At 45.2% G+C, this 18,909-nt stretch overlaps 1 protein-coding gene across 1 annotated transcript in view; it reads right to left on the minus strand.

Annotated features, from left to right (window-relative positions):
- PANK4 (pantothenate kinase 4 (inactive)) overlaps positions 1-18,909 on the minus strand; it is a 482,323-nt gene that overhangs the window by 84,378 nt on the left and 379,036 nt on the right. The window contains exon 16 of the mRNA XM_086921549.1: positions 9,406-9,510. Coding sequence (XP_086777675.1) covers positions 9,406-9,510 — 105 coding nt within the window. The remainder of the gene's footprint in view (positions 1-9,405; positions 9,511-18,909) is intronic.

The raw sequence follows: 18,909 nt of genomic DNA on the forward strand, positions 1-18,909 counted from the left end.
CTTGGCAACTCCAATGTTGCATGCTCTTGGCAAACAGATCTAACCAAGGCTCTTCTTGCACCCGATAGAGGCGCCCGTCGTGATCCGCTAGGCATCGACAGCGGAATTTGTACGGCCTGGCATTCAGGGAACCTGCCAGGTGATGACCCACCCTTTTGTTCCAGTCATGTCCATAGATGCAGGGCCTCTTGAAAAAAGGGTCCACAACTCCACCCCGCTTCTTTTGTTGCAGCACCACATGGTATTGTCAGTGAACATCTGAACCAAACAGCTTGCCTATGATAGAAGGAAGGAAAGCTTTCAATGGAAAAGGGAAATGCTCGGAGCTCCAGCAAGTTGATGTGGAGGAGTGACACATCTTTCACTACAATGTGATCTGGGTGGGGAAAGGAGAGGGGTCTGCCTCTGACCCAATAACAGTTGGTCAGGCACCACTGCAGGTCCTGAGCTGTTCCCTCCAAGATCTGGACCATGTCAGAGGGATTCCCTTGATGCTGCGCCCACTGGAACTTCAGGTCCCCACAGCAGAGCCTGCATCTGCCATCTGGCATGTGTCACTAGCAGGAGGCCCAGCAGCCTCAGTCATTCTCACCGAAATCCAGGAAAGCAGATGAAACATCGGTATCACACACTGAATATCCTAGACTCGCCTCTCGGGAGGATAGGCCCAGAACTGCACTGTGTCCAGAACAGCTTCAATGAAAGGGAGCGACAGAGGCTGAAAAAAAATCTTCTCGCCCGAACTATCCAGCCTCTTAGATTTTTTATCCCGGGCTGCTGAATGGAATGCACCTTGTGAGGTAGAGGTTTGGACCATCAAGCTCTTGGGGATAGGATGAATGGTGAGGTATTTCAGGTTGTCCGGTGCAGAGAGGACAGCGGGCGAGGATCCTATCCACATGAGCCTTTGTGCTGGGCTTGGACAGGGTGCCCATAAGGACATCAGTTAAGGCCTCGGTGTGAGGCAGGAGGGGTTCGGAGGAGGAGACACCCAGCTGCAAGACCTCCATCAAGATGTTAGTCTTGATGTCCACTGAAGGGAGCAAAAGATCCAGGACCTTGGCTGCCCTTCTCACCTCCATAGAGCATGAAGCTCCCTCCTTCATTACCATAGTAGGGGGAGAAAGCAGGCCAAAATCCGGGGAGGTATCCAGTCCAATGGGCTCCCCTAGTTCCTTAGACCAGTCCACTGGGTGCTCAGGCTGGTTTTGTAAAAGGTCCAGCGATGCCTCCCAATCCTCCTCCATTCCTAACCCCTCAAAGTAAGGATGAGGAACTGACATAGGACCCAAGGGTGCTGTCTGTGCCGGAATCAGTGTCAAAAGGTGCAGATCTGGCTCATCAGGGATAAGGATGAGATTGGTGCGCCAGGAGGTGCCGGCGGCATCAGGAGTCTCAGTGCAGGGTCCAAAGCCGGGAAGATCGCTGGGGTGTGACCGGCAGCAGGCACCCACAGAATGAGGCCTAGAGCGTCTAGTCTCTTCTGTCGTGTTGCCCGGCGTACATGAAGAGGAAGCCTGCTTTGACTTCTTGTGTTTTTAATGCCTCGTACCTGCCCGACTCGATGACTTTGAGAGGAGGAAAAGGGGGGAACGAGGCCTTCAGACTCCCAGAACAGCTTCTGGACCTTCCTATGACCTGACCAGGAACAGAGAGTAGCTCTTCACGGATCTGCGCTAGCTGGCGTGGACAGAAAAGAACCAACATCAGCTCGCCAAGGTGTCACCTATATAGGTGACTCGGACGTCACTTATGGATTAGACACGACGTCAAGCAGAGCCAACCGGCACGCAAGGGTAGTGCTCCAGCAAAAGTTTTTTTTTGGATCCAGCTCGACGTCTGGGATATTCTTTGGTAAGGAATCTGCAGCTAGATGTCTCTATCAGATAAAGAAATACAACTTTTAGAAAGTTGCCACTCTGTGACCCAGTTTTTCTAGTGGCCTCACAAGGTCCCGGACTACTAGACAGCTTTCTGGCGTCCTGAGGAGTTGGGTGAACGGCTCCCAGGCTGGGGAAAAATGGCAGCCTGTTATACGGCAGGTGTCACCTCCCCTTCACAGGAAGCCACTCAGGGTGTTAGCCCAAAAAAAAGCTTCAAAGGCAAAGCTGCCTTTGGTGGACGAATGGCGGGAACACTCCTGAGGGGCTGCCATTTGTTCTGGTTAACAGGCTGGAAGCGGGGACAGAAAGGGGAAACGAGTGCCCAAACGGGTTTTGCCAAGGGCGCGTAGACCACAGGTAGCCACACCTCTAGGGTGGGCTACTAAGCAGCTTCCAACATCCAATGAAGGGTTCAGCCGGAAAGTCATCAAGAGGGAGGGGACCTGGTAGCCCATTGGATAGTGACCGCACAACCTCCTCGGGGCACATTCTGAGCATAAATATGGCATCCCTGACACCCTGATCCTCAGATCATGCTGGAATAGGAAAGAGGAAGGAAGAAAGGAGGACTGCCCTGGTCTTGGCAAACAGAGGCTACACCGTCCGCTGAACTGAACCTGCTGCAGCTTGGATTAGCGAAGAGAGGACTGTGCCTTGGGCTCCTGGCTTTGGACAAAGTCACTCCCAAGCCCCAGAACAAAGAAGTGACACTAGTCAGCTGACCCCCTGGAACTAGCCCCAGGGCCATCAAGGCTGAAGTAGCCCACTCTGGCAAGTGAGTAGCCACTCCAAAAAAACGTAGCTATCCACTGCTGGGCACCCCAAGAGACCGATCCTTGAAGCCAACAGTTGCCCCCCAGTCGGCCAGACCCACAAGTGTCGTCTGAGCTCAGATCGGTCACCCAAGAGGGACACCAGCCCCAATCAAGGGAGATCACTGAGACTGCTGTGGATAGAGACCTGTAGCCCAGGCGCAACTGGCCTGTTACTGTCCCAAAGAGGACTTCAAGGGACCCCAATCTCAGAGGCCAAACTCACCTCACCTGCAAGGCACCCCGAACACCGCACAGCACCTTGCGCATCCTTGAGCATCTTCCATCTCCTGCAACCGCAACATCAGCACAACAGTTAACTGTCCAGATACCCCTTATTGGCCGTTCAGACTTACATAACTCTTAGAAACTTTTCAAAAGTTAACAAACTGTACAGTTACCAATGCTTGTTTGTGGTTAAGCCGTTAAATAAGTTTTCTTTAAAAATCTCCTGAACCCTCTGGTGGATTTTGCTCATCTTGGTCTCTAACAAGTACTAAAAAAATCATTATTTCTTTATAAATTGGTGTCCGATTTCTTTTGTGTTGTGTGGATTTCTTATTTCGCTGTTTGGTACTGTTAAATGCTTTACACTAGCTCCTTTGTGTAAGCCTTGCTGCTCAAAACCATAGCTATACAGGGTTGAGATTAAACGTTTTACAAATGAACCTGACTGGACCCAAGATGGTTTTTGCAAGTGTATTCCATGGTAAGGCTGCGCAGCCATACCATATAATGCACCCAAATCCTCACAAACACAGTTATACCTTTGACTTGGATTCAGAGTAGCCAGATGGGGTCGAGTCCTGCTTCTCTTTGGACTGATTGGAGAACTTTGAGTGTAAGGTTGAACAGGTGCAGCCTCACGACAAAAACCGGGCCATCAGCTTGAAGCGCCAGCGAGACCTATGTGAAGGCTGCAAATTTGCCTTGTGTTCAGCCACATTCAACTTTGCCTCCCAGTCATGGATCACCTTCGAGGGCTTGAGGGAGCACATTACATGACAGAGTTGTGTCCCAATCCCAGAGACTAAAGGCACCTCATGCAGGTCAATGACCAACATCTGCTTCTGCCGTCGTGGCTCAGTTAAAAACTTGTGATTTTCGGTAGGGACATTGTTCTCTAGCACACCCATATATCGCTTAGATGTAGTCCACAAATGACAAATATGGAAGTGAAGCTTCAGATATGGGTCGGGAGATGCAAAAAGAAAGGAACTGGTGTCAGTGCACAGCAGTGGAGCATGCATAAGGCTCCGCTGTCCCTTTCGGGACAGTATGAAGCCAGAGCAAAGCCTCGCGGTGCCACCTGGTAAAGCACTGGAGCACTGCTGTGAAAGGTTCCTGGATCCAGTGTGGCACTGGGGGAATACTCTAATGTGAGGAATCTGTGGTTAGAAGTATCCATAAGAAAGACACATGCATCTTTCTAGCTTTATGATACTTGTGACACTTTTTATTGAAGAGGCACAGTGCATATGGCTACTTTCAGCAACAGATTTGTTTAAGTCCAAGAGAAGCTCTTCATAATACAAGGTGTCATCAGATAAGGATAGCAGGGATCATTACTGTCCACAGCACAGACAAGGACTGCCCCATGTTGATACACAAGTGTCGGATGTATGCCAGGTTTCTAGAAAATCTACAGGGAAACATGTAGATACGTTTACTCCTACGAAAAATCTTTCAGAGTCTGTGGTTTTCTTGAAAATATGGCATAGATCTAGCCTCCTTGACCAATGTTGGACACCACTGGCATAAATCCGTAGTGTGCAGCACTGATCCCATGAGGGCCTTAGGCATGCCGGATTTTCAAGATAAACACCAAAGATGCACACTTAGACTCTTTGGATGGTCATTTATCTCTTGTAGACAGACCGGTAATGTTCTCTGAAAGACTGAGTTCCGGGGCCAAAGACTAACTGTCAGACTGATGCTGGCTGACCGTCGAAGGAGGATCAGAAGCACAACTTAGCTCACTTTATTCCCCGCAGCGCAGTCCGGGTCAAGATGGGCCCATCTTCGCCCGTAGGAGGTTACGCTGTGCCACCCTTCTTGGCTTGAAGATTAAATTATGGTTCTTCCTGTCTTGCTCTGATGAGAACTCCTTTTTTTTCCATGGACTCTGGTGAGGTTGGCCACTTAAGTGCATATCTGTTGGAATTACTACGTTCCTGCATTTAATCTTCTGGGATACTCATTTTTCCTCATCACTTCTCCGGTGTCCATCTGGTTCATCATGCGGAAGAGGAAACTACCTGGTACAAAAACTGGTGCTGATCCTAAAAGCACCAGTCTGGGCTCATGTTATTGCTAGCTTAGATTGTCAAGGTAGTAGACCGTATAATTCTACCCAGGTTAGAAGCCTGGATGGAAGAGACAAATGCTATTACGACGGTTCAATATGGGTTCTGGGAGTGGCTTGTCACACAAGGGCAGTGTCTAGAATGACACCTAATCATAAATAAATATACAGTAACCAAGAGGGGAGGCACTCTATATTTCTTTCATGGATCCGAGTAGTGCCTTTGACAAGGTTATCCAGCCCTAAGCTATGGAACACTGTTTCCCATATAGGCCTAGCCCAGGGGATCATGGCATCAGTAAGGAATGGGTCTGAGGGAGAATGCATTGAGGCTTTTGAATTTGATCAGGGAGTTTGCCAGGACTCTGTTTTCGCCCCTATAATGTTACTTTTATACATAAATGGCATGAATGCCTTTTTGCTTTTCTCAGGGACGGATATGTCAAAAGTCAAATCAAAGCCCGTCTCCACCCTACTATATTGCAGATGATGTAGTTTTGCCCTCACAAACACCTAGTGGAGTCGGGGGTATACTCAATATCTTTGTTAATTTCATGGGTAACTTGGATCTCAAGACCAATATCTTGAAAACTCCCTACGGTATGGGACAGACAACAAAGTAAAATTAGACCCATTTTCATTAAGTGGAAGTTCATTAAAAAAAGATACTAATTTTGCGCACCTGGGGGTCACTTGATTCCTTCAGTTCATGGTTACAATGCCTCTCAAACAGATGCCTGCGATTTGACCACTCCATTGGGGCTCTGCTTGATTTTGTTAAGAGTATCAGGAACAAACCTATTTTAACTTTACTAGAATCATAGAAGTACAAAGGCCTACCAATATTGTCTAATTGGGCAGTTATTTGGGGCTATTGTGATACTATCCAGCTACAGCTTGAGGAATTTTTTTTTGTCTGTGCCTATTAGGCCTATCCCCCTCTATCCTCATTTTCTTCACGAGGAATTAGGCCTTATATATGTAGAAGATTATATGAAATTAGCTTTATTCCTTCTGTTGCTTTATATCTGGGGGAACAAACATGATTGCTTAGCAAGTGAAATTAGGCGTTCGATCCCCTGGCTCATGTACATCAAGAGAACTACTGAAACCTACGCGGCTTACATCACCTCACCTGATCACTAACAGGGACTCCAAAAGTGGAAAAGATCTTTATGCTGGTTACCAGAGCTACAAGAGTGGAAAGAAATTAACACAATCATCCTACTTGATGATGCTATTACACAAACAACATTTGGAGTGGAGTCTTGTCTGACTCTGGTCTATACCCCATGGGCGAGATCGCTCGACTGGGTTTCGCTTGGGCTCTATAAAGAAGCCATCTCGGTTTCCCTTTGGGCCAATAGGATTCCTCATCAATAATGGTTTGCACCTGTAATGAAATCTTCACTTTGTTTTCTTCTGTAAATTTAACAAACCTTTTTAACAGCAATATTTAATACCTGCTCTTAAAACGTGTATTTTTGAATTGTAAAGCCAGCATTTTCTTTATCAAGTATTTTGCCCAAACCAGCTGTCTATTACTCTGTGGGGTGTTTCTTATAGTCTGGAATACCGCACCATAAATCAATTAATGTTTGATTTTATGTATTCATGTAACATGTCTGTAAACTGTTTTCATTCATTTTTAATGTATGCTGTTTAGGATTATTAGACAATAACTGACCAATGTCTTTTAGCTGATTGAAAATCTTGCACAAACCGAGCCCTGGCGCAGTTTCATGATCCTGTTCCTTGTGCTGCAGACACAGAAGTGATAGGTGCATTTCTTTTCCCGTCCTCAGTGCACACATTAACTCTAAAAATGTGTAAGTTACTATATTGTATAAAAACAGCAGAACGAAAACATACATGGCAGTAACATCCTCTTCAGGTTTCCGAGCTCTCAGTCAGTGTAAAAAATGTGCAAACCCCTTCTGCATCGACACAGTGCAAAGAATGGGATCATGATACAGTCCCAGGAGAACTAAAGTTAAACCGTGTAAATTGATACTTGTATAGCGCACTAATCACCCGCAAGGGTCTCAAGGCGCTTGTACGAATACCGCTGTGGAACCCGTCCTGGCTTTCCCTGCGAGGCGTCCACTCCTGGGCACCCCCAGGGTGAAGGCCAGGCATCCTTAGCGTTGTGGGGGCCGTTGTGGAGATTAAGCAAGCTATTGCCCAGAGTTGCAGAGTGGGACTCCATGATTAGAATAGGCACCGAGGCGAGAATTATCAGGTCCGTGGAATTTTGAGCCCAAGACCCGCCGAGGCGGGAATTGAACCCTGGTCCCGGGCTAGACCTCTGCATCAGGGTCTGCCGCTCTAACCATTGAGCCACACTTCTCCACAAACCGTCCCATGTTAACCACTGTTAGAAGTAGGTAAATAAGGCCTGGTTGATCTAACTTGGAACAAACAGGCCCTATTTACTTAGGTAAACCACGCTCTAGTTTCATATCACACACTTCCAGAAGCTCACGAAACTATACATATGGGAGTTGGCTACAAGAAGTTCAGTCTGCCCATTGTGGCAACTGGGTTGTCCGTTTGCATGTTTCTTTTTTCCCCCACAGATGTGTGTACTCTCATGCCTCCTGACCGACTCTCAAACAAAAAAAACATTAATTAGCTCTTCAAATCGGCATGCATCGTAGGATTCAAAGATATCTTGTCTAAATGAAGACCTGCAAAAAACGTAACAAAAACACTTCAATATATCCACATACTAGAAACCACTTTAGAGTAGGAGTAGTGCTTTTCATAGCATGGAAGCTTAGAACAGGCTGCAGACAGACGCTTCTTTCTCTAAAAAGACGGCTTTCAGTTAGAAGTGTCCAAAACCCCTTGAGGTTAGGGTGGTACTTGCAACGCCAGGTGGAGAAAGTCACCGATTTGAGCTTTCATTTTGCTAGTACAACTTCATACATTGATTAGGTCACAAGTGGCTCCCAGCCCCCCTCAGAAAGGTCCACTACAATCCCTCCTTGGTTCCACCCAAGGTTTGTTTCAAATAGCATACTTGTGGTTATTTAATAGTTTTATAAAGCACTCAGCCAGAGTGAAGTACACAAGAGACTCTTCCTTTAAAGGTCAAAGGTAGTAAAAAGGATGCATTGCAAAGCGTTGTAGGGTTCCATTCCAGCTTGCTGTACCTTGCTGGCCTCCAGCCATGCTGGTGATGAGTGGCACTCACCCTTGTCAATGAATATCATTGAGGTGGGGGATGCAGTGCACAGCACCTTTACACAATGAAAGAACTGTTGAAAAGAGGTGGCTGATGAGAAATTAAACCGCATGCTCATCTGCTGATCTATGGGAAATGAGGCCGAGTTTCGACGCACAATTGTTTGCCGGACCTCTAGAAGATACTAGAATGATCAATACTCATTTATAACGCACAAACGTGGACAATGGTTGAGGTCTTCAGACACAACTCACAACAGGCTTATAAAAGGAGTACCACTCAATCTGATTATAGTAACCGCTATTACTTATAGTGGTATGAAATCTCAAGAGTATACTCTACTCTTTGAAGCGCTAAACCGTACGAGCGGATGCTTTCTAGGACCACATCACTCAAACCAGAGATCCCACATCTGGCTGCTGCAATATTTGCATCTGCAGGTACAAAGGAGTTCAGGGGTCATCTTGATCGTGGACACTGCCATCCCGCGCAGAAAAGCTGGATAACTAAAGACCACCTATAACAATTCGCTACCAAATCCAAAGCGTGGTCCACAGAAACTACTGGAAAAAGCAACACTGGTATGCCGCTTATTGTATTTTTACTAGCTGTGCACCATTTGTGCTTTAATGTTCGATAATTGCCTGTAATGATCAATATTTGTAAGGAAGCAAAAGTTAACCAAGATTATTATTTAATGTATGAACTGCAATGTTTCAAATGCAAATTACATAACTCAAAAAGCATTTAAGAACAACAAACATAAGCTTTTCTAAAAGACCTACATAGCTGTATATTTTGCATTATCCTCTATGTAGGGAAACAACCTACATAAATGTCGCTATTAAAACGCTGGTGTTCAATAGGTAAACTAACATTGTGAGCAGTGGTTTTTTTTCAGTCGTCATTTATAGGATTTTGCAATAAATAGGATACATCTCCTAGTACAATCAACACACATTGCCATGATTCTTCAAGAAAGGGTTTGGCCCCAGATTAAGCGAAAACGGAGGAAGGTTTGTGGGAGGAATAGGTTAGCATTACTGATTTCAAGAAAAAGTTCTCAATAACATGCATCTAAAGTAGTGTTACTCAAAAAAGTTAGACATCTCTCAAATGTGTTCTGCTATCACGAATGGTTTCTCAAGAAGTGGTAACTAGCAACTATTCCAGTTTTGTGGCAAATGAATGACAATGTTAAACTGAAAACCATACCTCTGTGCCTCTGGAGAGAAGCTCTCGGACGAAAGGGAAAACTCCCAAAATGATGTCTATGCCGCTGTTATCTACGAATATTAAGGCACATTTGTGAGAGGGACCCTAGAAAACAAAAGTAGTTTAAAACGCATGAAACGCGCAATGTTGTTGTTAAAGCCACAGCCTCTTTGGGCAAAACACAATAGGGAGAATAAAACTTGAAATCGTATTAAAACAAACATTTACTGCATTCAACATACTACAGCAGGTTTCATCCTAACCATTTCACCAGCTCTGAGCTCCTCGGGCGATGGCAAATAATACAAACCTTAGTCAAGCCGGGGAAGAAGAGCATGTCTACAGTGCAAGCAATGGTCTAACAAAATGACTAAAATGTGCATTTACATAAAAATCAATGTGCAGTGAAGCTTACAGACTTGGCACATGGCAGCTCCAGCCTAAACACTGGACATTAAACACGCAAAGTTTGTAGAGCTCAGCAGAGGCTGAAAGATGTCATTTTAATGCAGCACAAGGTCCAATATTTTACCACTTTTCCATTCCTGCCCCAATACCTATTGTTGTTTTGGTGTGTTATTTAGTTTCTGAATAGGATGGTTTGAATTTTACAGTTCTGCAGTTGGGCGAGAGAGAGGTTGGGAGAGAGAGAGAGAGAGAGAGAGAGGGGTTGGGAGAGAGAGAGAGAGAGAGAGAGAGAGAGAGAGAGAGAGAGAGAGGGGAGAGGGGGAGGGGGACAGGAGGGGGAGGAGGGGGAGGAGGAGAGGGAGTGGGAAAAGGGGAGGGGGGAGGGGGGGCGAGGGAGAGGGAGAGAGAGACCCCCTCTGTATTTTGGGAGCAAGAGTGAAATCGTAGGTGGATGTAGTACGGGGTAATAACTTTGGGGGGCTGCGAAAGTGAAGGTATCTGCCACATTCAGATGTCAGTATCTGGAGGGTTTGCAGTGACCCCACGGGGGGTGAGTGTGAAGGAAGGTTGGTGAGAGGGAAGTTTTAAGGTGTCATGTGTAGCGTGAAGTTTGGGAGGGTGTGGGAGGGTATAGTGGTGAAAGAGTGAGGTGCGGCTAGCTTCGTGAGGCTGTGAGTAAATGCTGATTAATTTGCACTTGTCTGGTTGTGAGATCAGCAGAAGACAAGGGAGTACGGATGGTCAAGCGGGAGGGATGTATGCACGTAGGGTTTGGGTAGGAGAAGTAAACTTTGAAAGTGGAGCTACACTTGTCTGGAGGACAGAGGGTAAGGCGAAGGGAGAAACCTGCAGAAGGGGCAGTGAGAGGACTGGCACAGCAGAGCACAGGTAGGCTGGAATATGGAATTGTGAATTACTACTGGTAGCTGCAGGGTGATGCGGTGTCAATGGTCAGTTGGCGGCTCTGATCGGAGGTGGAGGCACACTACTATTGCTTTTTGGTGGTGAAAAGTACAGGTCAGTTATGTAAGTACTTTATTTCGATTTAAGGATTGCTTTGTGTCTGGGTTGAGGAGCATTGACTGATCTGTTTTCAGGTGAGAAACTTGAGGCACTGAATGAAGGGCTCCCAGGCTGGGGTTTCTGTGGTTGGGAGCAAAGGGAGGAGTAAGGCCGGTAGCAGTAGAGGTGACACACGGGAGGCGGGAGGAGGTATCTGAGGGGCATCGGTTCCGTAATGGAAATGGCTCAGTGGGTTGCAAACTAGTGCCAAAAAAACAAAAGAGAGCTTGTGCTTGCACTGCAACTGACCCAATCATGTCATACGGGTTTTGGAAAGCTGGCTTCTTTTTACAAGAAGACAGTCGACTCTGGTGGTGGGACCGAGCCTCCTCATCCTGAAAAGGGATGCTGTAAACAAGTTGCCGACTCCTGGGGGCGTCACAGACTCGTAGCAAGAGCAGTGTATTTTAAGTGGATTTTAACCTTTTACAGAAGTTGGCAAGAATCCATAATTTATATGCAGTTTTTTGCACTTCCGGCACTTTTCACACACATTTTCAAAGCAAAACAAGTGTAAGCAATATCTCACACAATTTGCATATACCAAAGGGGCAACCCAGAGACCCAAAGTGACATGTGTATTAATTCTTAAACCACATTGTCCTAACAGGTATCATTAAACATCAACCTTATACAATTTGTACAACGTATTGTCTACTTTTATAGACAGATTTTAAGTCACCTGATATTTAGGCTATGCTCAGTATAACCACCAGACTTATCAAAGTCTCCTGAGAGGCTGGTAATAAACAGAAGTGGTTTCTTCAGTGAAAGGGCTGTTGGGAATGATTTGTGGGCTGCTCAATAATCCAATCTTCACATAATTAGGTGAGTGAATCGTTGTGAGGTGATGTTCCGAGTACTTTTACAGTGCAGTGTTCACCAAAGACTTCGCATCGTCGCTGACTGGCGCTTAGTATGGAATTCTATCTACAGCAGAGGTTCTCCAATATGACTTTCATCCCAAATAACTGACATGGAAGATGGTTTGGAAGGCATGGGCTATCCAGGCGAAGTATGGAAATCAAAATGAGCCCGGTTTAAATATTCAAACCAGCCCCACACTGTAGATGGCTAAGGCAAAAATGGGCCATTGGAAGTATGGCTAAATAACAGTAGACCATGAAATGAAATTGAATGAAATAGCATTTATAAAGCGCATGGGTACCCGAAGGCATCCCAGCGCTAGGGCAGAACCGCACTAAGCTGTGGCAATCAATTTGGGAAAAGCCAGGTTTTGAGCCTCTTGCGGAAGACGGTGTGGTTTGGCTCTTTACACAGCTGAAGTAGCAAGGAGTTCCAGAGTTTAGCGGGGTGTAGGAGAAGAGCCGGCCGCCATTTCTGGACCTCTTGATTCTGGAACAGACGCCAGGTGGAGGTCAACTGAATGTAACAGTCTGTTGGCTTGGTAGGGCTGGACTAAGGAAGAAATGATAGCCAGTCCCACACCCCCTAGCATCTTATGGGTGGTGTAGAGGGCTTTAAAGTGGACTCTTTCCTGAATAGGAAGCCAATGTAAAGACCTAAGGGCAGGTTTAGCGGACTGGCAGGTTGGAGTACCCTCAAGAATCCTTGCAACATAATTTTGAATGGTTTGAAGTTTCTTAAAGACCGCACAGGGAGCGCCGAGATAAAGAGCGCTGCCATAGTCCAGGCGGGATAAGACAAGTGCCTGCACCACGAGCTTTCTTCCTTGAGGGGGTAGCAAAGGCAACACTTTACGCAGCATTCTTAGAATGCCGAAGCAGGAGGCAACTACTTATTGTATTTGCTATAAGCAGATTTCTGTTGAGTGTATGGTTCAGGTGCCAGAATATCTTGTCCCAGGTTGTTCGTGAGGTTCCACCCTTAACTGAATTGTAAGTATAGCCAGGTTTAAAATAATAATCAACTTACGAACTCCTATAGAGGAACGCTTATGCCCTGAGATAGACAGCACTTTATGATTATGAGTTGCAGTTGTTTGAAGATAAATTATTATCATATTAATAACCGATAGCATGGATTGACGATTGAGGCACTTACTATTTATAGACGTGATAATGTAATATTGACATGTTTTTATTTATGGATGTTTTATATTTTTCATATGATTGCATAAAATTGGAACATTGCTGACTTCATGGGATAGCCGATCTAAGCTGTATATTGACCAGAAGACTGATGTAACTTTGTAACAATGTGTAACCTCATGCAAAGCGCTCTGATACCTATGGGTCTAGCCAGCGCTATATAAAGCTCATCAAATAAATAAAAATAAATAACTCTCCTTAACCTCTTAAGCGCTGCCGACGGCCAACGGTCGTCACGAGCGCTACCTCCCCAGTGCTGCGCACGACCATTGGACGTCCATTCAGCACTAGTTCCAATGGACAGCGCAGCACTGGGGAGGGATATTTGCGCCGCAGCTAAGGTGTTAATGAACTGATAGCAATAAGGAAGGTAACCTTCCATGAAAGAAACTGTAATGGACAATTGTGTAATGGCTCAAAAGGTGGACCCAATGAGTCTGGCAAGCACGATGTACAGATTCCAAATTGGTGCAGGAGGTACTCTAGGTGGTATTACTCTTTTTAAGCCTTCCATAAAGGCTTTAATTACAGGAAACTTGAACAAAGATAAATATTTGTTTTGCAAATATGCGGCTACTGCTGCAAGGTGCAGTTGAATGGATGTGTAGGCTAGACCAACTTGTTGGAGATGCAAAAGTAACAAACAATATTTTGAATGGAGGCATCTAGCAGTTCAATATTGTTGTTGTTACACTATACAACAAATCTTTTCCATTTTGACACATAACATGCTCTGGTGGGAGACTTTCTTGCTTCAATAGTGATACAATCTGGTGGCAAATGTAAGTATCCAAACTCTATGACTTCAGGAGCCAAATCGCTAGATTGAGCTCCTTGGGGTTTGGCTGTTTGATTTCTCCATGGTTCTGAGTGAGACGGCTGGAACAGAGATGCAGCTTTTGATGTGGAACCACTGATAGTTCTAAGGGTGTGGTGAACCACGGCTGACAGGCCCATGTAGGAGCCACTAAAATCAGTGTGAGCGAGGTTTGCCGGAGCCTCTGAACCAGAAACGAAAGGAGAGGGAGAGGCAGAAAAGCATTAACAAATATCCCTGACCAATTCATACATAGGGCATTGCCTTTGGATAGGAGGTGTGGGAATCTGGAGGCAAAGTCTGGGCATTTTGAGTTATCTGCTGTGGCAATCGGATCTATTTGTGGGAATCCCAGGTTTTGGCAGTATGGAAGGAGAATCCTGGTGATGAAGTTCCCACTCATGCATTTGTTGCTGCATCTGATGAGGAGGTCGGCAATTTGATTGTTCACTCCTGGGAGGTGTTCTGACAGAAGATAAATTCTGTAAGAGATTACCCAACGCTAAATGGTCATAGAGAGGTGTGATAGTTGCAAAGAGTTTTGTCCCCCTTTTTTTGTACATAGTACATATCTGTCATATTGTCTGTGCGGACTAAGACAACTTTCCCTATGAGGTGAGACTCAAAGGCTTTCAGTGCTAGATACACAGTTAGAAGATCTAGATAGTTGATGTGGGGGCTTTTGTGCCACAGACCCTGAATTGTCAAGTTCTGTGGATGGGCACCCCAACCTGTGAGAAGAGTCTGCTGTTAGCACCATCTGCGGAACAGGGTTGATGAAGGGCCGCCCTTTTGATAAGTTTTGTGTGTTCCACCACTGCAGAGGGCGATGGGTGCAGCTGTCTACCAACACTAGATCTGTTAATTGACCCTGTGATTGATTCCATTGACGTGCTAAGCATTCTTGTAGGGGATGCATGTGTAGTCTTGTATGAGGCGACATTGCAATGCATGATGCGATCATTCCTAGCAGTTGCATGAAAGTCCTGACTTATAAGTATTGGTTGGTCTGAAACTGCTGTAACAGAGTTTAAATATTTCGAATCCTGGCTGCATTGGGAGAGGCTAAAGCTGTGTGAGTGTTTAGAGTCACTCCCAAATAGGACTGTATGTGCGAAGGCAGAAAATTAGACTTTTGCGTATTGACTGCAAAACCCAATTGGTTGAGTAGGTCTAATGTGGTCGGAGTATGTTGCAAACACTTTTGGTGTGTGCTGGCTTTTGATGAGCTAATCGCCCAAGTATGGGAAGACACTCTGGGAGCAGTAGTAACCCTGAATGAAAGTACTTTGAACTGACAGTTTTTTCCTGCTATTACACATCTAAGATATTTCAGATGTGCTGGGTGAACTGAAATGTTAAAGTATGCATCTTTTAAGTCTAGTGTGGACATAAAATTGCCTTGCTGTAGTAGTGGAAGTACTTGTTGAAGAGTAACCATATGGAAATGTTCTGACAGTATGTATAGGTTTAACATTCTTTGGTCAAAAATTATTCTTAGGTAGCCGTCCTTTTTGGGGATTAGAAAGTAAGAGAGTAAACCCCTGACCCTTAGCACTGTAATGGAACTGGTTCTATGGCTCCTTTTGTTAAAGAATCTAGCACCTGTTTGAGGAACTGTAGGTGCTCTGCCGAGAGTTTCTGAATGCAAGGTGGTATATTGGGAGAATTGTTGAAAAACTCCAGGCAATAACCATGTCGGATAATGTCTAGCACCCATTTGTCCGAGGTTATAGATTGCCAAATGGAGAGAAATTGGTTAAGTCTTGCCCCGACAGGTGTTAAATGATCAGGGGAAATGTAGGCAAGTCACTGTTTATTGGGGGAAGGGGAGCTACGTGTTGGGTGTGCTTTTACCTCTACCGTTGAAGCTGTTTTCTCTGTATCCTCCGCTCTTGAAACATCTTGAAGAAGAATGTGTGTATCCTTTACAGGAGGAAGCATCAGGGCCTGAGGACGCATTTTTAGACCCTCTTCTATAAAATGAGCGGAGGAAGGAGCCTCTGTTTGATGGGGACTGAAGCGCTCCCATAGACTTCGCAATCATCTGTCTTTTTTCATTTGTTCTAGGGCCTCATCTACTTGAGGCCCAAAAAGGTGTTTGTTAAAAGGAGTATTTAGAATAGACTGTTGAAATTCTGTTTTAAAACCTGAAATTCTAAGCCATGCATGTCGTTGTAGATATTAATTTTTCTTGCTGCAGTGTCAGCAGCATTTAAAGCACATCTAATGGAGGAATTAGATATGAGTTTACCTTCTTGTAATAATTCCTGTGCTTTTGTCTTATGATCTTCTGGGAAGTGTTCAATTAGGTCTTCTATTTTGACATAGTGGGCTCTAATATACCTTGCTAGTAGGCCCTGCGTGTTGGCAATACACCAGTGGTTAGCAGCTTGAGCAGCTACTCTTACCAGATGCATCAATCAACTTAGATTCTTTATCTGGGGGAGGTGCATCTGAAGAAGTTTGTGAATTTGCTCTCTTCCAAGCATTAGAGACTACAAGTAAATCTAAAGGCAACTGTCCTTTAATAAAAATGAGATTGGATGGTGGAGGTTTATACTTTTTGTCAAACATAGTTGTCAATATGCGGACACGAACAGGGTTTTTAAGGTTTCAATCGGCATGTCTCATCATGCATTTTAACATAGGTAGACTCTGACTTGTCCTATGTGTAGATCCTATCATCTTGGTAAGCTACATTATCATCTGGAGGTGATGGCTTTGCAGGATATAAATATTATCATCTGGAGGTGATGGCTTTGCAGGATATAAATCCGGATCATTATCAATGGGTGGATCAATGTTGTAGTCATCACATGGATCTGTTGGTAAATGACTATTGTCAATTTCATCCCCCTATATCAGGTTGTGTAAGTAGAGACCCCTGAGGTGTTATGTGTAAAGATCTGAGCATGGCAATGGTGGTAGTGGTGAAGATGGTGGAGGGAAATGAGGATTAAGGTAAATAGAGCTTGTAGCCATGTCCTTTTTCTTGAGAGGAATTTTATAGCTAGTGCCCGCTGAGCTAACTTTCGTTTTGGAAGGTGTTTTAACCAAAATATAACCAGTATCTGGGTTGATATAAAAAAAATTCTGCTAAGGGTCTAGCTTTTCCCTCTTTAGCTCTAGGATCAGTTCAAGAGGCTTTGGAAGGACATCTTTCGATTTCGGCACCAAAGGTTTCTGTACCGAACCAGACTTGTCTTTCGGAGAGGAAGGTTTTGGTTCCGAAGACTGCTTTTCTCGACTCGGTCCGAGCCTGAAGGCTTGACTGGATGTTTTGGTGCCTGGCCACAGGGCAGGCGTTAGAAACATTATCTCAGTGCCAACCATCGCCCGAGGCAGAGGTGGTCCGGAAGGCTTGTGTTTAGTTGAAGAGAGTTTGGGGGGTAAAGGGGCTTTAGTACTCACGGTACCCTGTCCTGGTGGAAGGTCTTCGGACTCCAACTCTATTTCTAGATCAGAGTCCAATTCTGGGATAGAGAAGTTTTCCTCTTCTTCCGCTGCCGACGCCTTGACCTCTCCGTGTTTGGATTCTACTCCGAAGATATAGTGAGTTTGATGTAGGTTTTGCCGCTGCATGTCTCTCCGTCAAGCCAGATAATCCCTGAGAGTCTTTTTTGATCGGAACGAACAAGCTTCACAATTTTTTTCTTTGTGCTCCAGTGCGAGACAAGTAGCAGACTTGACGCAGGTCGGTGCGAGGGTACTTGGAGTGGCACCAAGAGCAAACCTGAAACAGAGTCCGTTCCATCTGCAGAAGGCCTGCTAGTACGGAACGGAGTAGAAGTCAATCCATGCAGCAAAGCCTGAAGGATGAAGAGTTTCCCAATCGATTCAAAATGGAGAATAGTGAAAACGCGTACGATAACAATATCATCGAGGGTACAGTGGATTGCGCACCGAAAGGAACCAGAAGGACAGTTTTGAACCAGAGCGTTGCAAACCACGTCCAAACCCGATGGCGGAAAGAAAACAATGTAACAATGGAATTGAAGCACAAGCGCAATATCATCGAAAGGAGGAATCACCTTACCTTTTGACTAGAAAAGACTTCTTGGAAGAAAAACAACTTGCAAACATCCGGACCCAACACTAGATGGGTCGGAGTATGCAAAGCATATGTATCTACCTTAAACTGCTTGGTTTGAGGTATGTGTGCTGTAGACAAGGCCTCACCAACAAAGTTGGAGTGCAAGTGAGTGTTTCATTTGGATTATATCTACTCTTGAATATGTATGTAATGTAGGTTTCCAGAGAAACTCTTTGTGGAATGTAAAGCAAGGCGTCTGAAATTACTTTAATGAAGTTTACAAAAAAGTGATGGACGGAATGTGTGAATTAATTGCAGCCACTGGTAATTACTCGGGCCACATCCCAAATACTCGGGGCCACATCACAGTCCATCAGTTTTTTGCACCCCATGCAACCACAAATTAGACCCAGTCAGATACAAATCAGCCTTTACCCTGCTCCAATTGAAACAGTCGTTGTGAACTGCCAAGTTAGGTCCTCTCAACTGGAACACATTCACATTGAGACCGGTTTCAAGCTGGTTGGACCTGTTCAATCAGGTGCTGCTTGGTTCCAGTAGCACAGTGAGCATGGGCCCACATCAGGGATTACCCATCACACTTAGAACGTTGTAATTAGGGCTCCCGGTTTTCCGTTTAAACGGATTTTTACATATAAATACAGACGGAAACCTTTTTGGTTTTCGTCTGTATTTATATATAGAAATGGGAAAATACTTACAAAATAATCCTGCCGCCTCTGTGCTCCACTGTGAAATCCGAGTCAGAGGTGCACAGGGGCTGCCAAAGGAAATCAGAAACTGCTGAAAAAGTGCAGCTGAGAGCGCAGTGTCTGCGGAGGCCCTCCAGCCCCCCTCGCAGCATTTGTTATGCAAGGTTTAAATTGTTCGAGCAGTGCAAGCAGCGATGCCCATTAAGAGGTGTGAAAACACCCCAGGACATCGGCTGCAGGCCCAACAACCCTTTTGTTTTGTATTTTGTATGGGAGGGAGAAGGAGGTTGATGTGGCAGGGCACGGGGCAGACATGCCTCCAACAACTATTAGGTGGCACTGACCAGATAAGAAAGGAGCGCATTTAGGACACTATTTTAAAATATAGTGGCTTGT

This window comes from Lissotriton vulgaris, chromosome 5, assembly GCF_964263255.1.
Source record: "Lissotriton vulgaris chromosome 5, aLisVul1.2, whole genome shotgun sequence".
Taxonomy (NCBI): Eukaryota; Metazoa; Chordata; class Amphibia; order Caudata; family Salamandridae; genus Lissotriton; species Lissotriton vulgaris.